Source organism: Camelus dromedarius, chromosome 22 (genome assembly GCF_036321535.1).
Source record: "Camelus dromedarius isolate mCamDro1 chromosome 22, mCamDro1.pat, whole genome shotgun sequence".
Taxonomy (NCBI): Eukaryota; Metazoa; Chordata; class Mammalia; order Artiodactyla; family Camelidae; genus Camelus; species Camelus dromedarius.
The window spans coordinates 33,203,140-33,230,063 of record NC_087457.1 but is presented as its reverse complement, the minus strand read 5'-3'; the positions used below and the strand labels follow the sequence as shown (position 1 = coordinate 33,230,063).

The following is a 26,924-nucleotide window of genomic DNA, read 5'->3' as shown; positions in this document are numbered from 1 at the left end:
ATGGATGGATAGATGGATAAACTGAGATTTCTGACACCACCCAAAACCACTATTGAGAATTACCTGCAGGAGAACCCTTGGAATCTGCATTTAAATAAGACCTCAAGTAATTCTTAAGAACACAAAATTTGTAAAAGATTATTCAAAAAACTCTACATCCCTGTTACAATGCCACCATCTACAACAATAAAGGTAACCTGTCTGGTATAAAAATCACGCACTGGGGAAATGGCTGATGAACTCAAAAGCTTCTCTGGTTCCACTGGGAATCACATGGCTTAAAATTATCTCGATCATTCAGGCAGAAAGTTGGATTCACATTTCTAATATCTACATGCCATACTCACTTTTCTTGGAACTTATTGAGGTTAAAGGTCTCCAAAATACACAAAACCCCCAAGTAAATACATAAGAGGTACTTAGAATTACACTAATAACTAGTCTCAGGCTGTAATAATACCCTAAAAGCGACTCACTGGTGAAAACACTGGGAAGGAGTAACAGCCTGACTCTTTCATGCCTATGTTTCCCGTCATGTCATGTTAATAATAAGGACAGTTTTTACATCACAAAGCATCATTCAACTTACGGCTTTACAGACAGTGGGGGAAAATCGTGTTAAGATCATCAGCATGGAGATGGCAGTGCCGCTTTTATACTACTTCCATTTGGAGAGAATGACCACAGTGAAGTGTCCCTTTCCCTTCTATAGCCTTTCCAGAGCTAAAACTAGCACAAGAGAAAGGGAGAAGGTTTCAACAAATACCTTGCAAAATGTTTTAGAGACATAAAAGATACAGTAGTTATTTTTGACAGGCATCCAAGCCTGCATGTTTTTCCATCCACCAAGTAAGTTTTAGCAAGAGATACAAGTTGCAAGAGATACATTCAGTGGATCAAAGTAACAGTGACTCTAAATCGAGTTAATTGGTTGAAACGTTATTCCCAAGTAGAATGTTGCCAACATATCCAGAAACGGGTTTTGTTAGATGAGACGGTGCGCCCAGTGGATGAGGAGAGCTCATCTACCCAGGACAAAGATGCTCAGGGACGAAGGGGGGCCATGTGCCTCCCTAGAGCACAGACGGCCCCTCCTCTCTCCAAAATGAGAGATCGATATAAATGGCTTAAGGAACTCACAGCTAAACTCAAAAATGAAAAAGGCTTGATCTACAGGGGTAGGGGTGGGGGTGGGGGGAGGCCCCACAAGTTTTGCGTTATTTCCGTGAAGCGCTTGCAATCAGTCAGTTTTCACCAGTTCAATGAAACCATTTTCTTCTACTCTTTCTTACACAATGGGAATTTTAATTCTGTTACTTGTCCACTAAGTACTAGGGACTGAATACCCCCCCCCCCCACCATATAGACATAATTGCCAGTCAAAGGTCATTTACGGCCACCTTAGAGTCCCTGCAAAAGAGGCCTGTATTTCTTCAGACTCGGGCAATACCTAAACACGATGATTGAGTTTTCATCCTCCTGGGCTCCAAAGCAGACATTCGGTGAGCTCAGCCCAGGGGCCAGGCCATCACAGGCAAACTCAGAGGGGCGATTTCCTTGAGGACTAATTATTTTCAGCCCAGTCAAAGCATCTATTTCTTTGCCCCAGGTGGCACACCCAAGCCGGCTCTCCTGTTTCAAACATCATCTATGTCTGGTTGCCATGGTGGCCTGACTACACACCAGAACTGGTCTGATTCTATCTGTTACCACTGTGGGTCCATCAGCCCAAGTTCCTCGCCCACTGCAGCAAGGACCCCCGGGCTTTTAAATACGCCCAGGCCACCCAGGGTTGCTCATACTGTGGGCTGTACAGTGTCTCTATCTTTACTCCAAAGTCTTCCCCTGATTTATTAGCTAAACAAATAAAACTGAAATAAAAAACATAGCCTTGTCATCTACTCTGTGCAAGGAATACACAATCAGTCATCTTCTTCATTCTAGAGAGAGATGAACCTCACCCGAGGAAATGCAAAAGGCTGAAGGGAAAGTGGAGTTTAAATTGCATGTAGGCAAGCGGTAGAAGCGTGTTTTCACTATGAGCTCAGCAGAAGGCCTACCGGAGGCCCACTGAGAATTCAGCAGAGCACAGAGCATTCAACGTGCCATTTGCATCCCAACGGCTCCGAAGTGTCCACACTCGGTGTGCTGTGTCTCTTGCCCTGAGCACTGACTGGCCACTGCACCTTTGTCTATCTGTTTCTTAAAGGGAGCTGAACCATTTTCTTGACATTTTCAGAGCTGTGTTGGCATATGTTTGAGAAGATAAACTGCAGACTAGGGAAGCATTGCCCCCTGGAGGAGGGAGGAGCTGCTTTCGCCAGTAGGAAGGTTCAAACATGGTGGCTGGGGAGGTCTCCTGGTCAAGCTGGGTGGGCCAGCTGAAGGCTGGTATAAAAGCAGTGACTGCCCTTCCCTCTCAAGGCCGCTGTCAGTGGAGACGCTCCAGACCCGGGGGGGGTGGGGGGAGGTTCTACTGCCACGTGACCATGTCCCATTTGCTCCCTGGGACTTGTTTAATGAGACCTCCTTGTCCTCCTATTCAGTTTAACCAAGCCCAGCACCGAGGACGGAAGCCTCCCCTTTGCTAACCTTTTCAAGCACTTCAGCCCCTAGCGCAGAACTCTGTAGGTGCTCCAGGCGCACGGGGGGAGTCCCTGGGACATCAGTAATGCAGAAACATTAACTCACTTCTAGACGGTCCGTCTGTTTAGTGTATTGGGGGTGTGGTTCCCGTGAAGGCCCCTTACTCACAGGAGTTCCTGTCTTCCCCAGGAGAGCACATATGTTCACGTGCATGCAGTGGCCCAGCCCTACAGGAACATGGCCAGCAAATGAAGGGTCTTTGCATCTTTCAAGGTGGTAAGAATTGTTAAAATGGTAACTCATATAGATGCTTACAGGTTTAGGACCATCTCTCTCCCTCTCTCTCTCTGCCCTTGTAGGGTTTTTGTGGAAATTTGGCAATGCATACTTAAATCTCTGCTGGGTGGGTCGGTGAATATTAGATTTAAGGATTTTGATAAACACTCCACCTTTCTCTCCCAGGCTTCCTATGGTGAGACGGTAGGGCTACTGTTATCCGTGCTCCTTTTAGAGCGCTTTCTGAATAATGCCTGCAAATAACTGCCGCCTCCTTGCTGCGCAAATGCAAGTCACAATTGAGAAGCAAACTTTGTTTGCCCAAACAGCCCATAGATCAGCCCCAGATAAAGGGCGCAGATCCGAGCGCTCACGGAATGAATTATTCCACCGACTTACTAGGTGAAGAGAGGAGGCTTTAAAGCCGTCTTCCCTCTCCCCTGGTCCCCAAATGAGCTGCTTCTGCGGAGGTAGGCACACACGTGAGGCTCAACCTTTACAAAAGCATTAATAATCCGAAAGAGAAGGAGCATCGCAAGGGAATACCGGGTACCCCAACGTCGTCCTGAAGCCTAAAGCGCAATCAGATACGGCTGATGACCCGGGTACTAACGGTACCCGGTTCTACTGACCCCCACCGCAGCCGCCTCCAGCCTCTCACGACTCGCAAACAGGTCACGAATTACGCCCCACGCATCAAAATCTCTCCGCCCGCCTTCGCCACAGCGGGCGGCGCCAGCAGGGCGCACGCGGCCCGGCTCCCGCGGCGGCGGCCCGCGCCTGCCCCCGGGCGCTGCCCCTGCTCCTCCTCGGGAAGACCCAATGCGCGCCTGCGCCCCCGGGCGCGCCCGGCCGAGGCCCGACCTTGGCCACCTGGGCTTCGCTGCCAAGGGGAACGCGACCCCACCCCAGTGGCTGGAGACCTGGAAGGGCGATTCCGGCTCTGGCGTCACCAGCCTCCTGCCTGCAGCCAGCTCCCACGCGCCCACCTGCGCTCGCACTTGACCCCGCGGGGGCAGCGGGGACGCGGCCCCGGCCCCGCGAGGGTGATGAGGGGCCGCGCGCACCCACCGCAGCCTCCCCCAGGCAAGAGGGCTGTGAGCACGGCCGCGAGGCCCCTCCACGCGCAAACACACGCGCGCGCGCACACACACACACACACTCCGAACAGGCACACACGCAGAAGCACACGCACACACACACACCGTACTCTCGCACGGCGCGCGCCAGGGGCCTGGGACCCTGGACTCCACTTTTCAGCTTCTACAACCAGGACCTGTGACCCCCAGGGCGCAGGAGGTGCTGTCCTCCCAGGGAGCCCAGGACTTTGCGCCCCTTGCCCCGTTGGCCCAAGGATCTGCCGGAGCAGCCCCCGCCCCCGCCTCGCCCCCCTCCAGCGTCTCGGCCCACCCGCGTAGGGGCGGAATCCGAATCCGCCCGGCACACACGTGTGCGGATTATCAAGCAGCCCAGACCCGGCCGCCACTGTCTCCAGGCAGCAACCTCTGCTAATTGCGGGGGAAGGGCGCTCGGAGTGCGCGGAACCGCGGGGAACCGAGAGTGCGCTCCGAGGCTGAGCTGCCTGCGGAGGCGAGGAGGCGGCCGGGCTCTGCTGGGTTGGGGTGCTGGGGAGAAGGGCGGGAAGTTGTGCGGAGTTGCGTAGCAGGTGTTTCCTCTCTGCGCTGGGCTTGGTGGGCAAGGCCGGGTCCTGCCCAGACCCCCGCTACACACGGGCACACCTCCCAGGGCCAGCCCTCTTTGCCCTCGACTCTTCCTGCTTCGACCCCCTTCCCAGCCAGCCCAGCGCTCGCGGAGGCCGCTGTCCGCCCGCCTGCCCCGTTCGGCCGGCCGTGCCTCCGCGGAGGCTCCAGCAGCGGCGCCCAGGGAGGGGCAGCTGGACCGAGACGGGCAGGTGGGCGGAGGGTCGGTGTCTGCGGGGAGCTCCCCAAAGCCGAGCGCCCCTGAGCTCCAGCAATTAAGCAACCCATCTGCGCTCCCTGTCATCCTGGGGCGCATTCCCACAAACACCCCTTTGTGAGGGCTGGTGCTTGCGTGGAGGGGCTGGTACACAGCGGTCGCCTCTCAACCAGCCCTGCACGCCGGTGGAGAAGGACAAGGGCGAGAGGAAGCCTCCTCTGCCAGTGTCTCCATCTCTCCCCAGGCCAGGCCCATCTGGAGTTTCCTACGGAACCAAAGACAGACCTCCTTCGCCTTGTCAATCACCCTTGAATCTGGAACACTGAAGGAATAGAAAATGGGCGGAAAGGAAGATGGAAGAATCTAGAGAGGAAAGGGGAGTTTCATGTGGGGAAAGAGCAAATGGCCATTTTTTTTAAACCCCCTTGATTTGATTCCATCCTTTAAGAAGGAAAAGATACAAAATCTATTTAGATACAGATGCTTCCAGGAGTGGGACGAGGTGTGTAGACTGATGGGCTACAGTGAGGAATTGGGGGCAGGTACTTTCCAATGTGAAAATCAATCAATATCCCCTCTCTCCATTATCTCTCTCTCTTCCCCGCCCCCCACCCCCCGAATCAAGAAGGACCTTGTTTTCTTTCCCAGAGAATGGACAAGCACAGGAGCTCGTGCCAGCCCCGAGGTTGCAGCCTGTAGGCTGATGAGGGGGAAGCATTTCCTAACTCAGCTCAAGGAGAACACCAAGTTCACAGAGCTCCAAGCCGAGGAGCGACCCGGGGACACTCCTTCCCCTGACCAGAGGTGGCAGGGCGGGCGGAAGAACCCTGAGACCAGGCGCCTATCTCTGAGCAGAACCGGTCCGGGCCTCCCTGCTCCGTGCACGCACCTCGCCAGCTCCTGCCAACTTGCAAGGAGCGAAGTGCGGGGAGAGGAAGGTGGGGGCGGCCCCACCAAGGTAGCTCCCCACCACTCCCCGAGTCCGTGGGAGGAGGAAGGCGGCACCGGGGTAGGGGTGTGCGGGGCCCGGCCGGCAGGCAGGTTCGCCCGCGGCACCCAGAGCCCTGGAGAGTCAGAACTTGCGAGGCCGGCTTGGCCCGGGCCACTTTCCCAGCCGCTCCCGGTCCGGGGAGAAAGTCCGGGAACCACCCCAGCCACCCCGATCCACTGCGCCCACATCCCCTAGGAGGCAACGCTTCCGCCAACAGCGCAGTTTCAGCCCCACTCGGGTTTGGCTCCATTCTCCCTCACAACCCACCACACCGAGAAAAGAAGAGACATTTCGTTTCAGCCCGAGCGAGGGGGAAGGAGAGGCGGGGGTGGGCGCTGGAGACGAGGGTGGGCAGAAGGCGATGGAAGCTGGCCCCCGGCATCGCATTCCCCAGGCGTCCGCGAAGGAGAGCCACCGGCAGAGGCCAGCGGCTCGGTATCCTGCCCTCCTCCAGACAGACACTTGGTTCGCAAACGGGGCCTCGGAGGGTTCGCCCATCTCCCCCGGCAGCCAGCAAGGCTTCCTTACCCTTCGCTGCAGTGAGGAGCCCCGCGAACAGAACCAGCAGCGCCAGAAGCAGGAGCAGCGACTTGAATTTCCTCCACGCAGTCATGTCTGCAGATATTCCACACGCACACACACCGATGGCTCTTCTCAGATGTGCCCGTCTCCTGCGAGGAACGGCAGGGCTATGAGCAGAGCCAAATAATCACCAGAGGGCAAGGCGAGCAGGGGAGAGATCCCGGTCCCCAAACCGGCCGCGCATCCGACGCCTCCTGCAGGTCTGGGCGCCCGGCTCGCTTCCCTCTCATAGCATCGGGTCCCGAACCACCGCAGGGCTGAGCGGCTCCGAGCCGGGGCTGCCGGGCCGGGGCCGGGGACGAGCGCCCGCCGAGCCGGGCAGGAAGGCACCAAGGCGGCGAGGCTGCGGGAGGGGGCGAGGCGGGGAGAGGAGCGCGCGCAGCCAGGAGAGACCTGGAGCGGAGGCAGCTGGAGAGCGAGCCAGCGAGTGGGAGCTGCGGGAGGGAGGGGGCGCGGGGGGAGGAGAGCCAGTCTGGAGAGGAAAGGCGGGGAGCGCAGAAGACAGGCTGCTAGCGGCACAAGGAGCCGCTGCCGTGGCGGCTGGACTCAACCATCCCTACCCACGGAGAGGGGAAGGAGGCTGGGACGGCGCAATCCCAGACAGAGCCCGGCCCCGGGCCCTCGGGCTCCCCGCGCCGCACCGCGCTCTGCTCGGCCTCCGGCGCAGCCGCGCGCAGGCGGGCGAAGGAGACTTGTTGGGCGCTCGGGTGGGGGACACCCACGCCACACACCCGGGAGAGGCAAGGCTACCGGGCAACTCTGCGATTTAGGGGGATGCGGCGAGGGCAGGCGCTGGCCTCCATCTGCTGATCTCTATTCTCGGCTGACCAGAGAGAAGCCCCTGCGTAACCTGGAAAAGAAACGCGGGTGGAAAGGGAGCCACAAAAGGCTCTAATTCCAAAGGAGAAAAATAAACATTCGTTTATTTTATTTTAAGATCATCTTTGGCAAGATGACCATTTCCAACAAGCTCCAACGCTTTTCCTATCTCCTGACTTAGGGTTACCTAAGCACAAACCTGGGTTCTGATTAAACTCACAATTCAGAGGAGTGTCTAGAATTGATAATGTGTGTGGTCTGCGATGCAGCACAGCACGTCGGTGCACCTTCAGGTGCACCCTGTATAAAAGTGACCGGGCAGCGAAAGGACCTTAGCAGAAAAGGAAGCCGCCTTCTGAATCTGCAAAGGGAGGAACGTAGACAGAGAGAGGGCAGAGCTCTGCGACCTCGGTGGCTGATGGAATGAACCGGGTCTCACCCAGCTCCTAGGAGAGAGGAGGTGCCCCTGCAGTCTCGGGGCACTGTAGGGAAGGTTCGTAGAAAAACCATAGAAACCCATAGGTGAACATGAGGACGTCTACCAAGGGACATCTGAAGGGTTCACCATTCTTGACCAAAAGGGGTTAGCTAATCCCAATACAGGACTGGAGGAACCAGAGCAGGGAAACCCCACACCTTGGGGAGGACGATATTGTGTCCAGATGCACTCGACGACACCAGCAATACTAAACCTGTATCGCCCACATCGCTGGATGATTTTGGTGAAGAGCCCGCAGCTGGTAATGGGTCATGTGCTTCACTCCACCTGCATCTCATCAGTCTTCAATAAGGTGACCAATTCATAAGGTTTTAGAGCCCTGCCTTGTTTCGTGTAGGTTCCCCTTGTCCCAGCTGCCTCTAGGCTATGCAAGAATGTGATGGTGAATCCAGGCAATGCAGGGCTACCATCTTGGAATCTAAGCACCAAAGCATGGTTGCCTCTGTCTCCTTACAGCCCACCTGCAACAAATGAAACCTTCCTCAACATCCTGTCTCTCTCACAGATGAGCGTCTAAAGAGGAGGAGGCACATTTGCTTATCTGGAAGTTGAGGTCTACATCTGACTTGGGTTTTCCCCCTGCAGAATCTTATTTTGCCCCAGTCATCCCTGGAGGGAGAAGAGAGGACAGGATGACTGTCCTTGGGGAACTCTCCGTGGAATCCAGATTCTCTTCTTCAGGCTGAACTCAGGATGTAGAGAGGAAAGTCACCCCTTCTGGGACTTTAAATCAGACCCCAGATAGTACCTCTAACTCAGCAAGTGAACCAAAAAAAAAAAAGACCCATTAAGTGCTCCAATAGCTCATTTTGAGCTCCTCATAAGGAAAAAAAAAGTTGGTCTCTTTTGTGAACTAAAGATCTCCTGCTATTCCTAATGACGTGTCACCAAGAAGGATTTCTGCCATTAAAAATCGTTTCCAAAATCTAACCATCCCAGGCTAGGACTCATGGAAGATTTTTACTTTATTAGCATCTCAATCTGGATCATCAAGGTTGAACGTCACCTGTGAAACTGAACACCCTCAGGCTTCACTGTGACCAGCTTCAGGCTGGAGGTTGAACGCCGCCTTCCTTGGGTTGTGCTTGAAGCCTTTAATGCCCCCTCCTTTCTCTTGGGTGCCGAACGTGTATGTGGTTTCTATGCTTTGAGAGAGAAGGATCCCCATAACCAGTAACTGCCCAGTTCTGCTATGAGTTACATGGGTGTTTCTTTGGCCAGATCATATATCAGAGTCATAATGATTCATGCCCTATTTCAGATCAGGGGTATGAAGAGGTGGGGGATGCTGTCATATAAGATAGGCGGATTTTGTAATATGGTGGTATTTGTGTGTTAATATTACCATTTATTTTTTTTCTCCAGGATCCCAAGGCTGGTGCAATTTGGGAGGCAATCGTGTGACACCGCTGCCACCTAGCGTCGGGTTTTTCTCCTTGGGCGTCTGCTGAGAAATCCATGGTCCCTCGGTCTTATCTCTTATCTAATCTGAGGTTCCCTCCTTGGGTTTTGAACGCCCCTCCGGAACACTCCTGCACCCATCTCGTAATCAGGCTGGAGACGAAGCCTATTATTAGGATCCTAGTGGCTTTTTCCCTCTTTGATGTTTAAATGACTGTGAAAGCCTTGATTGATATCACAGTTCGAGTGCCAGTTATTTAGAGCAGTATTAACCAAATGGGATTAGAGTGAGGCACTGTAGGACATTCGCACCAGGCAGCTTTGTGGCCACGTTTCTGTGCTGGAGTGTGGTGCCAGGAATGTTGCGCTTGGGCGCTGTTTTTTTTTTTTTTTTTTTTTTTCCCCATCCCAGGCAGACTGCTGTCCATGGCCTCAGGATTCCAGCTCTAGAAATATTCCTGGCACCAGGAATGAGTGTTGAGCCCTGGAATCAACAGAGGCAAAGAGGGTCTGATGGCCTGGGAAGGGTCAAGATGCCCCTAGCATCATGTAACCACCCCCAAGAAGACGCAGTTGGAGCCATGACGACCATACCCAGCTGCAGAGTATTTAACTGAAGAGGGAGAGCGGCTCTATTTTAAGGGAAAGTGTCTGAGGAGGGGACAGAATATATGAACAGGGTACTTGAAATAAAATGAGATGTGAAAAACTTTGCACAATTGAGGATGTAAATTAGCTAGAAAAGCAGCGCGTGTGTGCAAGTCTCCGGGAAGGCAGCGTGCTGCCCTGATTGCTGAACGAGGCACTGCTGGGCTTATTTAATGTCAAACACTAGAAACTGACGCTGATTAAGGCATTGGGGACATTCTTTTCTTCATTGAGGGGCAGAAATGGGACCATATGATTTGTGTTTTCCTAAATGCAATGTCTGTCTTAGGAAAGGGCTGGGGCTGGAGGAGCGGTGGGAGGAAGGCACTCAAGGAATAGAAACAGACGTTAGAATGGTCCTTTACAGTTTGCAAAACCTTTTCATACGTAATCTTATTTATATTATGGTTGTCATTGTCGCCCCCCCCCACCAAGGATGAGGAAATGGCAGCCTTGAGAAATGAAATAATTTGTAGGTGGTCACGTCTTCCTAAGGACCAGATGGTAACTCACACCCAGGCCTCTTGCTGCATCAACATTAAAAACCCTCCCTGCTGCCCCTCCCCCTGCTGAGACGGGCCCCCGGGACTCTGGGCTCTTCTGCACACCCTCTCCATCTCCGTCCCGGAGTCCTGACACGCCTGCAGTTGTTTTAGGAAGAGACAGAGCCAGGGTGTGTAAGGCACTTGACAAAACGCTATCAGAACACACACGCTTTTCAGGCGTGACGGGAACCTTCTCCAGGACAGACCACTTGTGTTAGAACAAGAAGAGTCCGTGACACTGCGCAAATACTTATTCATGTAAGTTTTGATTTTTAAAACTATTCTCATTGACTGGCTTAAAATGAATGAGATGAACACTTTTCCCAAAGAAGTAACACCTCTAACTGCACACACACACACACACACACACAGTCTACTTCCCCTTTAGTTAATGCCTTATAAACAGAAGACAGATGCGTGGCATTAGGATGTAGGCAACGAAGAAGTGTCCAATAAATCAGAGTCTAGGGGGAACCACGCTGTAAGTGACCCCCTGGGAAGGAGAGCTCTGCCTCGTCTCCTTTCACAAATGCACAGCTGAACCGAAGGGACGCAGCCCGGCGGCTTCGCTGTGCAGCAGGACGGCGTGGACGGCTGGTGGGGTGCAGACGGCTGACCCCAACCCCAGGGCTTCTGAGTCAGCGTGTCTGGAAGCGGCTCAAGAATGTACATTTCATAAACAGCAGGGCCGTGCCGCGCGGCACAGGGAGCTGCACTCAATGCCTTGCAAGAGCCCGTAATGGACAGAAGTCTGGAAAGGACCCTATATGCGTGTGTGTGTGTGTGTGTAAATGTACAGATGTACATCCCAATCACTATGCTGTACACCAGAAATTCAGAAATTAACACAGCATTGTAAATAAATTATACATCAATAAAAATTAAAAAAAAAATCGATATTTCAACAAAGTTTCTATACCACAGAGATGCATGCCAGGACCAGTTTTTGAGAACTCCTGGTAGGGGGTTGACTTTGGGTCCAAAGGACTGGCTTTGAATCCCACGTCTACCACTCTCTGAACCAGGGAACTTAAAATAAAACCTAATTTACATATCCGTTCACTCCTCTGAAAATATGGAAAATGAAATTTCCTCAGAGACCTGTTGGAAGAACCAACAACGTGGGCACCATGGCTGATGTAGAATAAATTCTCAAAAAAGGGAGTTTCCGTCTCCCACCAGTCGGGCTCGGAAGGAGGGAAGAAGACACCCAGATGGAGAGAGGCTTTCCCATCTGTTCTGCTCCGCATTTCAGGAGTGGCAAACTGGATTGAGGTAGGGGAAAAGCAGCATTCAGTCAACCTCTTCCAGACCGTCTCAAGGTGAGTTCGGCCGGAATCCATGGGGGGAGCCGCAGGTCTCATTGACTGTGACTTGTAAGATGGGCTTGAAAGGCCGCCCACACCTGGCGCTTCCCCAAGGCTTGGAGAACACCAGCAGATTGAAGAGCTCGGTCTGGACCAGGTGAAGGGACACCCCGAACGTCCGTCAGCCGCGCTTCCCGCTGGCGCTCAAGCAAACCCAGGGCTCAGGTACTTACGATCACCATCCGCTTGGGCCAAACGGAGCCCGTGAGGTCAGTGAGGAGAGACCCAGTTGTTCCTCCAGTGCTAAATCCTACCGTGAAAACACAGTAAATGCTCATCTAGCTTTGGTGACCTCCAGAACATGAGGTCAGTGGCTTTTTCCCAGGACATCTGCTGATCACCATTCTCCAGCAGGACTAAATTTCAGTAGGGCTAACTCAGCTAAAAAGTGTGGCAAGCTTGATGCTCTTGGAAAAGCCACTTCACTTCTGCGACTCAGTTCCCTTATCTGTAGAACACCGAGGTCCGGCTCACATCTGGGCGATGTCGCGCGTTCTCTGGTTCTTTCCACTCTCACACCCCGCGAGCTCACAGTGCTCCTGCCCTTCAGCTCACGATAACGATGGCCTGGGCTTCTGTGTCTCTGTTTAGTGGGCCGTTTATGGGGAAGGCATCCCAGAACTATAATCTATATAAAGATGGTCACCAGAATGGTCTGCAAAGACGCATCACAATGAACAAACCTCATGCCACCCCCGCCCACCCCACACACACGGACACACACGATCCCTGCAGCAACTTCAGACACAAACCACTGCATTTATCTTCTTCTGTAGCCTGGAACTATTCTGATATTTGATATTTTCTTCCTAAAAGTCACTGAACTGCACAGTGACCACAAAGCTGAACATAACCCTTTAGCCCACAAATGTCTTAGATTCGGAGAGCAAGAGAAGGGGGTGACATCACCCACTGAATTGTACAAGCTCCAACTTACTGGTGGCACCCTGTTCCCACTTGATAAATTCCATACGTTGAGAAAACACACAACTGTTTTCCTGGGCTCAGTTTTAAACCGCATGGAGAGCAGCCCTCAGTCCACCTGAGACGGGCGTGCTGGCACCGGGGCTCGTCATTCAACCGCCAGGACTCAGCGGCCCAGCGGGCAGGGTGTAGGTTTGCCACCCGCTCTCCACTCAGCCGGAAGCAGAGCCGGTCCCAGCATGAGCATCACGGGTGTCGGAACAGAGACGAAACGTGCGGCGTGGTCTTCTTCCTCTCTCGTCTCCCTTCGAAGAAGTCGTGACCAGGACAGTTCAGCGGAGGGGCTGCAGGACGGCGTGTGGAGGATCTGCGGCTGGGGAGACACAAGGGCTGTGTGCTTCTCAGGCAGGAGAGAAAGGCTGCTCAGAAGTCTTTCCATCTTGCTTTCTCCACCTGCCGTCGAGTTCCTTCCTCCCTTCCCTGCCTGTTTCTCTTCTGACTAACCTTAAAGGTAGGTAGACTAGAGCATCACCTTTCCATAGGCCAACTCCCCACATCTCTTCGGACGTCAGTATGTCTGAAATGTCATGAACAGACTCTTGTCCTTTGAGTCATGGAGATTTTTTGAGGTTCCAGACACCCTATGAGTCGAAGATATTCGTAGGAGTTCTGAGTTGTAAACTGGCAACGCCTATAATCTAACTAGACCTTTTGTTGAGAAAGGAAGATCCCACGGGGGACAGGACGTTGGGCAAGTGTGAGAGTCCAAAGGCAAAGAAACACGCCCAAGAGGGCGCCCCAAGGTCAAGGGTGGATTAGACGGCCCCAGGTGCTTGCCTCAGAAGCCCTGTTTCTTCCATCCAGCCGTCTGTCAGTCTGCTCTTGGCACATACATTTCTGTGTATGGAGAAATTTACCCAAATGCACAAATTGCCCTGCCCCGAAAAGAGCATCACTTTTGTTTTAAACTCGTAAGATCGCTGTGAGGTGCAACTGAGACCATAGATGGAGTACCCTAAATTGGAATTTGAAAACAAAGGCAAGGTTATCTCCCTTTCTCCCCTTCTTTTCAGTCTTGCCTCTGAGTTTAAATGTAGTTTGATGATCTTTTCCCTGAAGGATTGTCCTTTCTTTCTTATTGATTGAAATAAGATCCTCAAAAGTATTTCCTGAAACTGGATATATACAAAAGCTTTCCTATTGGAAAAGCTTCTTTATGAAGCAATAGTTACCATCCTTGGAATTACTGCAAAAGAGTCAATTCTTGGGTTATCCTTTTAACTTTGGAGCAATGCTGAGGTCAGACCCAAAACAGGGGGCGGTCGCTGACACCATCAACAGCAGTAGCAGTAACGTAACTTGCGTGGAGCCTCTGACACGCGTGGGACCCTGCGGTCAGGGCCCTGCACTCGGCACCGTGATACAAAGCGAGGAGGCAGACCTCCTTTCTCCAGAGTCAGAAGAGAAGATGCCCTACTAACATACCTACTATGTGTCGAGTACATGATTACACAGAAACTTAGCTTCTGAAAGGTAATTAACATGTCCTGGTCACATCAGTAATTAGGACACAGGATGAGACTCAGTTATAAGGTCCAGACTTTTTTCGTGGCATCTGCTGTGTCTGGGGCCACCGTGGGAGATTCCCTGATATGCCAAGGTCGTGGGTGACCCCTAAGGAGAGAGGAGAACCAGTCGGGCTTAAAGGGTGGGGAGCATGGAAGGCGAGGACAAAAAATACACGAATAGGTTTGGAGGAAAGAGTTCTCAAATTTGTATTTTGTTAGAAGACTTTTTAAAAATCCTTCTTGAGCCTGAACCCAGGTTGGCTGATCCTAACCTGAGTTTGTATTTACTGAACATGGACCGCTGGACTGTGGGGAGGTCACCCAGGTGGTCTGGGCCAGAGGGGGAGGTGTCAAAGTGCGGTATGTGACGTGGTAAGTGGTGTGGGGATCAGAGCGGTCTGCCCGTCGCATCGCTGCCACCACCCCTTCTGGGGTGCCCCAGGGACCGGCCTTAGCAGACCCCGGATCTCTTCAGTAATGCCCTCAGCGCACAGCTCCCCGTTACAGAGTTTACACTCTGTGCACTCAGTGGAAGGTGACCACTGAGGGCGGTGGCTTTCTCTCGCCAAAAGACTTCCCTGTTCCGGCCCTAGGCTGTCTCCTTCGTAAGTGGGACTGACCACGCCTCGTCTGTCCTGGCGGTAGACGGTCCTACGTGCTGGGTGCCTGTGTTTTCCATCTCTGAACTGATGCTCTTACAGTGGAAGACCTGCTTTTCTTTAAACAGACGATGCTTTCAGTTAAATCATGACACAGAGAACATGTTATTTAGAAGTCTCAGAAGCAGCGGAGCTGGGGAAATTTGCAGAGGTTAGCGCTCTGGTGAGAGACTCGCCTGCCTGTGTGATCCCGAGGTTCCGGGAGGCTGGGGGCGGTGGGGGTGGTGACGTCTGCGGGCGGGCAGCGTTACCGCCCATCCTCTTCCGCACAAGGTTGTCAGTTCAGACCCCAAAGAAAATGCTGAGTGAGATGGAATTTTGGAGAGAGGAAAACGATAAAACGACAGGTCTTCCCGGCCAGGACCGCCGTGTGGCAGAAACGAGAACACCGCTGCCCCGCTCCTCTCTGGGGAGCGGCCCCGAGAGCAAGCTTAGGCCTGAGCTTTTGCCTGCAGAGAGGCTGAGCGACGCCTCCTGTACTTTGGGCACTTGTGCTGGGTCTTTGAATGAAGGCCAGGAGGTCCAGGCCCTGGGTCTGTCACCCGGCTCAGGCTGGGCCAAGGGTCTATGCTTCTGGGACTGCTTTAACATGCTGCCCAGGGGAATAAAGAGTGGCCCTCCCCTGAGGGCACAGGTCCTTAAGTGACCTTCCCGAGTCGTTGGTCACGACGCTTCGGTCAGTACAGGGCACTGGAAGCATTTTCTGAGCTCACGAGGATGATCAAGCTTCCAGAACTAACGGGCACTAACCCGGAGACAGCGCTGAACCCGCACTCAAGGACAGGCAGCTCCTTTAGGAAACAGAGACCCCCCCACTGGCAGCAGAAAGGGACTCTGTGAAAAGCAGGCCAGCTGCGCATGGCACGCACTCGGACTCCTCGGAGCGGGCCCACGCGGGCACTGCGGCATCATCGGGGGGTGCGTTTCTGCCCAAATCCAGGCTGCTGTGGAGGGCGCAGCACTGGGCACCAGACAGTACTGGGAAGCACTCGTCTCATTTCTCCTTAAACTGATTCTGCCTTGACCGCAGTTGGCAAGCCCCGCGCAGCAGCAGGCGGACCTTCAGCGCGTGCAGGTCCAGAGGCAGCGGTCAGATGGCTCTCAAAGTCACGGCTGTTCCTGCCTTTGTGAAGCAGCACCTCCACCCGACTGTCCACACGTGGGCGTGGAAGCTGGGACTTGTCCTCACGCCAAGGGCAGTGAGAAAATATTCCACATGCTTTTGAAGGATTTTTTTTTTTTAAGTCAAGCTACACTATAGTTAGGAAAACTGATCAAAGCAAATTGCCACCGGCGTCACTTCTAAGGGAGATGGCTGGGCAGACGCACACTGTATCACCGCACTGATGGACGCCCCCTTCCTCCCGATTCTTTCTGAAGTTGAGAGAAAGGGGCTCGATGTTGGCTCCTCTCAGGAGCTTGGCTAAAGAGTGGGATTGTACGTGTAGGCAGAAGTCGGTTGTGGGCACCACAACTGATGCCAGCAGGACCCAGGTCCCCAGGGTCACAGCCCTGACGGACAAGCCTCAGAGAGACAGCGTAAGCAGAAACCTCTCTTCTAGGCAGAAGTCACCCTCAGTTTTTCCAGGGCTTCTGGTTAGGGACAAAGCCACTAAGTTGCTCTGAATTTCAGGAGTCTGACTAGCCATGTCACTACCTTGTACTAGCCACCAGGGCCTAATTCTTACGCGGTAGATTCAGGAAGGAAACACAAATGGGTGGACACACAGACGCACACCCCTACTCACTTCCTCAGGCTCTGAGTTACAAATACCTGGGCTGCATCTGTAAGGAAAACGCTCTTCAGAGATTTGTTTTTTAGAAATTCAGGTGGGGGAGAGAGAGGTGAGGGCCAGGCTAATGGAATATTCCAGCAGCTGGGGCATCCACCTCCTGTCTGAGTAGACACTTCGGAGGGAGGAGCTGGGGTCCAGGAAAGGCAGAGTGGGAAGGAAATGAACACGGAGTGCGGAGTCCTGGGTCCAAGCCACCGGTCCCCACGGGCCAGCTGTGAGGACCTGGGAGTCATTTAACTCACTCAGCCTGAGTTCCTTTAGCTTGGTAATAGCTCTGACAGTAACACCAGTCTGACCACCACCCACGTCATTCTGAGAGTGTAAAAAGCAGCATGTGGAAAACACTGCTGACATGTAAAAAGTATGCATAAATATTTGTTCTTATTATTGATTTGGTTGAATTTTATGAACAAAGATTTGGAAATTGTTCCCGTTCATTTGTCACTGGAAACGCTGAGGTGTGAATTAATGTGACTGCTGTGGCCACAAATGTGGCCGCCAAGGAGATCGCAGATTTAAACTATAAACACTGTGAGAGGCTATAAGTTGTCCCTATCTTGCATAAGAGAAACCCAGTCAGAAGGGACCCCTAGATATCGAATCGCACAACCGCCTCCTGCAGGTGAGGAAATCACGAAGAGAGGCACAGTCTTAAATTAGTCAGGTGAGCTCTCAGTACGTGAGCATCTCGCCCACACCGCGTGTAGCGGCGCTAACGCGCGTGCTCCCTGCTCCTAAAGTCTGCGTTTGTGCACGTGACCGCACTCCGCCCTCACAGTAGCCTTGGTTATGGGTGTGACCACTTCCACAGAAGGAAACGAGGTTTAGAGGGCAGCACTGACCTGTCCAAAGTCACAGTTTGCATCAGTCTGTTGGTCGCCAGACTAGGATCCTTCTGAAAGGCTGACTTGAAATTTTGCGTATTTCAAATGATTACAGTAGATCTGCAAAACCCCTAACTGAAAGAAAGACTCTGATAAACACGTAGTATCTCCTTCCAGAACATTTAAAATCCTAGTCATTTAAGATCCCTCAGACGAGCAAGCAAACTACGGATTTTAAATATTATAGAGAAGAGAACATTAACCCGGGACCATGCAGTGTCTTCAGGTGACTGATCATTCAAAGAGCATGTAAGCTTTTCTGTGTGTATGTGAGTTATTTTTATGAAGAGACAGTCCACTGCCCCCAAAATACTTGACCTTGATATAAAGGATTCCTTAGTTTAGAAATAAACTGGTAATGAAGTATATCTCAGCATCCTAAAAAACGTTCAACTCATGTTGAAAAAGAATGGAGCCACCAGAACTTCCGTGCACGCCGCATGCTCTGTTAGTGAGGGAGCATCAGAGAGAATTACTGCTTCTCTCCTGCACCCTCAAGGGTGTTGATTCAAACCGTCTCACCTGCCGGGACAAGAATTTCCTTTATCACAGTTCTGGAGCTTGGTACAGTATAGCTTTAAGCGTCAAAGTGACAGAGCTTCCATCACTTTTATTAGGAAGTGGTTCTCCCATCTGGAATATCACGCGGTCAAAGCACCGACCTGGCAGTCTGAGATTTGCTGTCCTGTTTTTCCAGGGGCATGGAGAAAGCCTGGGTTAACCGTCACACGCCCCACATTCAGCCTTCTGTAGTTGATCTATGTTGGGTGTCTGCACCACTGGGGAGAGGGTGAGTGTGTGTGTGTGTGTGTGTGCACGCGTGTGTGTGTGTTGGGGGGGACCCCGTGGCTGGTACAAAGAAATACTACCCCTGTCATTCGGCTCAGCCTGTGACAACAGAAACGCCATAAACTGAGTGGCTTAAAAACAACAGACACTTGTTTCTCCTAGTTCTAGAAGCTGAGAGTCCAAGATCAAGGGGCTGGCAGGTTGGAGGTCCGGCGGGCACCCGCTTCCTGGTACACAGCGGGCCATCTGCTAGCTGCGTCCTCTGATGGGTGGGGGGAGGGCAGCTCTCTGATGAGGGCGCCATCCTCATGACAGTCACCTCCCAGAAACCACACCTCCTCACACCCTCACACTGAGGGATGGGCTTCAACGTCTGCATGAACTTCGGGGTGGGCGCAAACACTGAGTCTACAGAAACCACGACAAAAACATGCTATCCAGGGGAGAATAAGAGGCCCAATGTGGGGGAAAAAACAAAAACAAAAAAGCACCAGCAAGAGCAGCACCTTTGATCTCAAAGCCCACTCACAACATACGTACAAAAGCATCTCATTATTTTGCTCTTTCCGTGCGATCTTCCCCACTCCTGCGATGCTCACCAGGCTCTGATGTGCACCCCAAGCGCACCGGGTCCCAGGTGTTCCTGGGTGACCCCTCCTACTGCTCTGCTCCCTCCGTGAGACACAGCCCACCGCTGACTTGCATGGACAACCTGTACCCTTGAACGTGCGCTCACCCCAGCCCTGGAACATGGAGCAGCCCCCCTAAAAGGTGCCTCCCCAGCACTGGGGACCTCGGGAAAAGCACTGCCTATGGACCTTCCGTCCCTCTGCCAGCCCTGCCTCCCGCCCACTCCTGTAATTTCTAGCCTGTTTACTCCTGCCTACAAAAGAACAGCCCGTCTCCACCTGAGCTTGGAGGCCCTTGCAAAGCGTGAGAGATCTCCCAGCTGCAGTTGTCTCTTCCAGAAAGTCTCTCTTGCCCTAAGCCTGGCCGCGTCTTTATTTGACAGGAGTCGCCTGGGGTTGGATCCGAGCTCACGACGCTGAGGCGCTGGGTCCCCGCTGAGAGGGACACTGGACAGTCTCCCTTTGGCGCACCGCTGCTCCTCCACCAGCTTTACTTTATTTTTGGAAACGGGAGGTTCTATCAGCTGCCCGCTGCAGGGCACCACTCACATCACTGCATCACTTTGAGACTGGCTCATTTTCAGGTTCTTTCTTCTCTGTTTGTAGAAAGATGGGCTGGGCTCTTTCTACACTTGCAGAAATTGATGTTCGCTTCTTGACTTTTCTAACTTTTGCCCAAATATGAAGTATTTTGCCAAATTTTCTCCAACAAGCTGCTCATTCACAGACAACTTATGAGAGTTTTCAATTAAATTACAAGTCATACAGCTTCTTGACTGCTCCCTAAGCAATTTTTTCCTAAACTTTCTGCAAATGTTTACATGATTTTTTAAAGCCATGAAACTATACTCAGACAAAATAATTTAACCAAGGTGTCTAATTTAAAAATGCTCTATGGCTTGATCTTAAAAACATTTGTAATTGAAATTTGCACTGAGATCATTTTAGATTCACACCAGCTCTAAGAAAGGATTGAATCTTACTGCACTGTGCTCAGTTCCCCTCAATGGTGAAAATCTGCAAACTGCAGCATAACGTCACAGCCAGGATGCTGATGTTCCTACGGCCACCACCCTTGTTCATTCACATCCCCCTAGACTTCCCTGCACTCGGGTGTGCGTGTGTTCAGTAACTCTGTAAAGACATGCCAGGCACTCACCTGCACAGACAAGGCGCTGAATGGCTGCAGCACAAGATCCCGCGTGTCCTCCTCCACAGCCACGCTCACTCTGGTTTTAACACGCACCTGAGATCTGTTTCCGTCAGGTACGGTAAGTCAGGCAGACATGGAAGCGACCATCATGAGGGACGACCTTTTACACCCACAGATCCCCGGACAAGGGCGGCCCAGGAAGGGCCGCGTGGAGAAGCACCAGGTCAGCCAGGAGGCAAAGAGAGGGAGGAAAATATGGACAAAGATGTTCATGGCAGCAAGGAATGGGGGAGGCAGGGCTTAGCGTGAATGATTCCAGGAGCTGTGGGTGGAAGAGCGGTCCCTAGTCTTGTGGAACCCGGCCCCGGGGTGATGAGGGCGGGTGGTTAGTGGCTCAGAGTGTGAGAGCCGATACAGGAGGTGCCTGGGGGGTAGACTCTGGATTGGCTGTTTTCCATATGAAGGGCGTGTTCAGCAAGAGCTCTGCGCTCTCTAGGAACTAGCCGGCCCCTCAGGGGCAATCTCTCTAGGGCCAGGAAGGCCCCCAGATGTCAAAACATCACCGAAAGAAAGGAAACTGAACAACGCACAGTTAATACACCTCCCTTCTTCTCTCTACCTCTAGTACTTACAACCACTAAGCTGTCATGCTTTTCCAAAACGTTGCCTTTCAGAAATGCTACACAAATGGAATCACACAGCAGGTCATCTTTCAGGATGAATTCTCTCACTCAGCATTCCTCCGGAGACGCATCCGAGCTGCTGTGTGAGGCAGCAATGAGTTTATCTTTATTGCTAAGTAGTGCTCCGTGTCATGGACGCGTCTCGGTTTTCTGGACCAGGCACCTGTTAAAGGACATCGGGGCTGCTTCCTGTTTTCGGCCATGACAAATAGAGCTGTCCTGGGTATTCATGTCCTTGTTTTTGTGTGAACGTATTTCTCACTTGTCCAGGCCATACAGCCCCTGTGAATTCTCCTGAGACTTAGATGTCGGTTTAATAAAATTCCTATTAAAATCTCAGCAAAGGCTGATCTTGACTATCAGATAGTGCTATATTTTTTAATGATCAAATATGGTTTATAAAAACCACAAAAAGAGTATTCTACCACATACACCCATATTTCTGCTCCACCTGTGGCTCCTTCCTTCCTGATCCAAGATTCCTTCTTGTACCCGTGTACTTCTGTTTGAAGCACTTCCTCTAGTCAAACTCTACAGGAATGTCTTCTAGTGGCAAATTCTCTTAGTTCTCCCTTATATGAGAATATTTTTATTCCTCTTTCCTCTTGGTGTGATAGCTTTACCGGATACTGAATTTGCAGTAGGCAGTTTTTTCCTCTCAGCACTTGGAAAACACTGTGCTATACGCTGCTGGGTTCCATGGTTTCCGATAAGAAATCTGCTGTCAGTCAGAGTGCTGTTCCCCTCTCACTGCCTTCAAGAACTTTTCTGTATATCAATTCACAAAAGTCTTTTATGCATCTTCCTGCATTTGAGGGGGAGGGTCTTGGTCCCGTTTGAAGTTTACTCAGCTTCTTGATCTGTAGGTTTGTATCTTTTGCCAAATTTGGGAAGTTTCATCCATGACTTTTTTTGCCAAAACCTTTTAGCCCTGTGTTGTTCTCCTCTCCTCCTGAGACTTGAAGGAAACCAACGCTGGATGTTCTGTCATTGTCCCACAGGTCCCTGAGGCTCTGCTTAATTTTTTCCAGTCTCATTCTTTGTTGTTCAGACTGGGTAGATTCCACTCTTTGCAAGTTTACAGATTTCATTCTCTGACACTTTTTTTCTGTACCATTGGACCCATTCATGGAGTTTTGTTTTTTTTAGTTCCGGCACTGTGTTTTTCATGAGGAAAATATTTTTTATTTTTATTATATAAAAATGTTCGCCTTACCCTTAATCTTATATGTAAATCTGAGGAAACCAAAGGTTAAGCAGATGAAGGCCTTACAATGAACAGGTGGTAAAGACGGGCTTTGGAGTCCATCATTCTAATTCCAGAGCGTCCACTCCCTCGCTTACCTCTTCTTCTGATGGAAACTCAGAGTCTGTGTCAGTTCAGAAGAGGAGTGAGTGGGGAGAAACATCTCAAAAGGAAACACTGGGCTCTCTGAAGCTTTGAAATTATAAATGAAAACTTTCATAGTGTGGCAAAAAAATTAAATGACAGGACTGTTTTATTCTTTACAGTGTTCCCAGCGATTTGAAACTGCAACTGAGGTTTTGTTTCAACGGAGACATAGTCATTGTCTGTTGTCTCAGGGGTTTGTGTCTCTCACCCAGAGGGATAAGATTTCAGCATTCTTTGAGGCGACGTCACCTAGTTCCATCAGCCTTCCTACACGTTTGGGCACGAACGTCCCAATATTCAAAACCCACTGTGTGAATTCGAGTCTTGCTGTTACTCAGGTCCTCACTAGCTTCAGCGTTACTTTCAGGCATTAAAAATCATGATACCAGGTTCAAGCTTCAAACTTTGTTAGAAGGTTGACCTAAATGGTCCCAAATCTCTTTTCCCTTCTCATCCTACTACTTACAGGAAATTATACTTCATTCTCAGCTGCCCTTGCGCAGAGAGTTGGTTATATAACAGCAGGGTTATCTGCACAAAGGGATTTAGTTTCTGAGTTTTTCTACTAATGAGTCAATATTTAATGCTAATAATTCCACACACAAATATTTAGTTATATCCTGTGCTTTATCTGTTCATTTGTTGATCTTTTAGTTATTGATTGTTTCCTATGCACATCCACTGGACTGAGTATTTTGTGAAAGAAATATTCGTAAGTGGAGGAGCTGGCCACATGACCTCACTGGAGTCCCCGTGGGCACACATTTTAGGAAGGGGAGGGTGTGGAAGGCGTGGCTGGAACACACTCTGCACTGCAGGGCTCGGAAAGGAAGGTGATGCGCCTCCTCCCTTCTGGTCCCACTCCTGCTGTGGGCGGCAGTCTGCGAGTGGGTCAGGATGGAAGCGATTCAAGAGGGGCGCAGTCCTAGTGAAGCAAGTGTGTGCTCAGGGAGGGGACACAACAGACAGGCCCTCCTCCCCTACTTCAAACAGAATTCATTTGGGGAAAAAAATAACAAAAAATGGGGCTTGCCAGAAATGACGGGGGTCTTGAATCCTAACCTTGTCTAAAATAAGGGCCCTGTGGGATTCACGACTGTTACTTACACCGTGAAGCAGTACATCCTACGAATGATGGATGAGGGAGTAAAAGGAATCACACTTTAGGATACTCATGCTAGCTTCTCAGGCATCAGGGTGCGAGGTGAACTGGAGGATGAGGGAGGAGTATGTGTGGGGAATGTCACCCACCGGACAGGTATTGAAAAAGCTGGTTTGCAATGCAAAGAAATGGGAGTGTAACCATTACCTCGTCTTCTGTGACTAGTGCTAAAGAATGAAGGTAGATGCTACTGTCCACTGTCTCAGGGTCCTCACATGGCAGAGGGAACAGGGGTCCCCTGGGGTTTCTTTTATAAGGGCACTAGTCCCACTCATGAGGCTCCACCCTCATGACCTAATCACCTCCTTGACCCCCACCTCCAACACCACCACCTGGGGGATTAGGTTTCAGCATATGGTTTTGGGGGGACACAAACATGCAGCCCACGGCAGCCTCCCCCAAGCCTCTCCTGCCTGATGCCCAGGCAGGGTTCTGGATGACCCCGCAGGATCAGCCCCCATGGCCACTCCATCTCTGGGGCTTCTCCACACTCCAGCTCTTTCTTACCCTCCCTCTATCCTCAGGGCCCTCAAACACTCTTTCACATATTTGCTTCAAGCTGGAATTAAAATGAATTCTGCTTACTTCTGGAAATTCTTCCCCAGCAATACAAAAGCTCTGAATACGTCTTGACACTAGACTTGTATAAGAACTCCATGGTCCAGAATGCACTACCTTCCTTCAAACCTGCATGTCATTCTACTACTTTCATAAACTCCTTGCTCCAATCACAAGCTGACCCTCACCTCCTCCCCTAAAGAAGCAGCTCCCATAGGGTCTGAAGCCCACACCTGGTGGGGACCTGGTGCAGAGCTGGGATAGAGAGTAATGGGTGGTCTCTCCATTAGATGGTGTCTCTGGCCATTTTTTTTTCTTTTGTACCAGAACCCCCAGTACAGTCCATTCTGCTACAAAATGTGTGATTCAGATTAGCTCATACAAACAGGGAAATAATCTTAGTTTGCAGAGATCCTGTTGGCTCACATGTTAATATTCTGAAGGCATTACAGTCAGGTCCCACCAGGATTCAAGATAAAAACATCAGCAATATATGAAGAACTTAAGGAGAACAGAGCACACAAAATCTTACAGAAGTGCTTTAAACTTCAGTGCAAGGACCTGGTGAGCTAGCCCTTGTTTTCCAGTGTGTTACGTACGCTATCTGGGGAAGCAGTGTAGACAGGAAAGCTGCCAAGAAGCTTCTCCCTGTTCACACACTAGGTGATGGGGAAGGTCAGCCCCGGGTTGCAGTTTCACTTTGACAAAACGGCCGCTATTAGAAGTAACTGTCTTCAAAGCTGGGCGACTCTGAGGGACGGTGAGAATGGAGGTGGGGCTCCTCGGTGGAGAGGATGGGGTTCCCACTGAGACCAGTCTGGTTATGGAGTCGCCCTTGGCTGATCAACACTCTGCTGCTGAACTCATCTTCCTTCTAAGCCCCCGTGCCTTCTGGCCCACGCTTCCACAGAGCGTGACACTTCTCAGAACGCATATGTGGCGTCGGAGCAGGAGGCCCTTACCGCGTTGTACGCTGTCGCAGATAAACGTTACTCCAACTGACAGGCATCTCTGTTTACAAAGATGAGCTTCAATAGTTCTAACAGTCCAGACTCTGAGTTAAAAGTGTTGACCCCTCTGGGATGCTGTGAGGTTATGTGATCAGTGTTCCCATTTCTCATTTTTTTGCCTCTAAAAATGTGGCCAAATCTGCAGTCAGTGACCTTCACAAAGCAGAGGAGGGGAGGAGGAGCTGGGGAGGGGCTCCAAGGGGGAGTCTGAGGCCTCAGAGTCTCCAGCCTACTTCCCAGTCAGGTCCTGGGCGCTCAACAGTCTTCACATAGAACACAGAAAACATCTGCTCTCTGACCTTTGCTCCAGATGCTCCAGCAGAAGAGGAGGTTTTTTTTTTTAAATTATAGCTTATTTTTTAATCAATATTTCTCTCTAGTTCATCACTGCTTTGCTGAAGGTAAAAGTGGCTTTGGGCCAACCAAATGATCCACCATGAGATCCAGTGATCCAGACATCCCACTTGGTCTCTAGAGATGCAGATCCTTTATTCTGTTTGAGTTGGACAATGAAGAGGAAGGGCCAGGAAAATGGAGATAATGAAGCCTGGTGCTTGGACTGAACACCTGTGACCACCCCCCCAGTTCATATGTTGGAGTCCTAACCCCCAGTGTGCCTGCATTTGGACATGGGGCCTCTAAGGAAATAATTCAGGTTACTTAAGGTTAAATGGGTTTCCCAGGGTGGGGCCCTGATCTCACAGGATTAGTGTCCTTACCTAAAGGGACCAGACCTGATCTTTCTCTCTCTCTTCATGTGCTTAGAAGAAATGCCATGTCTGCAATCCAAAAAGAAAGTCCCCACCGGTAACTGAAACCAGACCTTCACCTGGGACCTCCAGCCTCCACAACTATGAGAAAATCAATTTCTGTTGTTTAAGCCCCCCGTCGATGGTATTTTGTTAGGTAGGGCGGTCCGAGCAGACTGACCCCCATGGGGACAGGCTGCACTGTGACCAGTGAGGGTGGAGAGCTGCCCAAACTAGATTTCTTCACTCTGCGGCCACTACCCACCTCCCTTGTCAACATTCTAACTGCACAGCATTTGAGTGACAGAAATCCTCCTTCCAGTTCAGAACTAGAAATGCATAATCACTAGAAATATAAATACCACATTAATTTATGGTCTTGCACAGCAAAATTTCCAGCCTAAGAATCTCTTTTGAAATTAGCCCTGTTAATGTGTGTAATTCAGGAGTTCCTCTCTGACCACCTATAAATCAAAGAGCTCTGCTACTTCCAGATGCATATGCTGCCATGGAAACGCGTGAGGTCACCAGGAGAGCCCCACTGCTATGCAAGGCACAGGTGCGGGCTCACACTTCTTGCATTAGAGGTAATGCTGTCAAGCTTCGGGCGGAGACAGAGGATGTTGTGGACACAAAATGTGAGTAGCAGGTACATTTGCTGTTGATCATCTCCTTTTTATTTACTGATTCCTGAATTTCTGAATGGAGAAAATATCTGGGCATGTGGCTACTGAGCTAATGGCATTAAAACACTAATGTAGTATTGATTTCATGCAGGTTTCTCAAAGGTTAAAGATCCTTTGGCGTCTGCATAAACAGCATGGAACAGAACAAAATGCAAAATGCCACTTGCTAGGAATCTTAATGTCTCATTACTTATGTTCAGAGACCCTGGAAGAAGTCTATGCAAATGTATTAACCATGTGGCTCTGGCAAAATGCCCTTAAAACCAGCTAAACAAATGCAGCAGTTCTTCACCTTGTATCTGTCAGCACACCCCCTATATAACAGAGGTCCACATCTCAGCGGCAAACGTGGCGGGTTTTCCTCCCTTTGCTCCAGTGAACCCAGAACTTTGACATTCTGCATCTTGACATTTGGCCCACTGAGAAAATGTGCAAAACCTCCAGACATCCACAGTCCTCACATCAGGAGCTATTTGTATGGGCAGATGTCTAAAAATGTTACACTAGTCGCTGTCTTAATTACCACAGAAAATCCTTAAAACACAAAAGGGAACATTATATCCAGCTCCTCAGGGCCCTGGGTGGTACAGAGAAGGATTGAATCACCGCAAAAAGCTTTGAGTCACAGCCTGCCCCAGCTGCTCCGGGGC

The 26,924-nt window shown here is 51.0% G+C and overlaps 1 protein-coding gene across 1 annotated transcript in view; it reads right to left on the bottom strand.

Annotated features, from left to right (window-relative positions):
- The window catches only part of CSMD1 (CUB and Sushi multiple domains 1), a 1,691,213-nt gene that overhangs the window by 1,309,496 nt on the left and 354,793 nt on the right, over positions 1–26,924 (bottom strand). Inside the window, exon 6 of the mRNA XM_064477604.1 lies at positions 6,299–6,441. Within this exon, the coding sequence (XP_064333674.1) occupies positions 6,299–6,441 (143 nt within the window). The remainder of the gene's footprint in view (positions 1–6,298; positions 6,442–26,924) is intronic.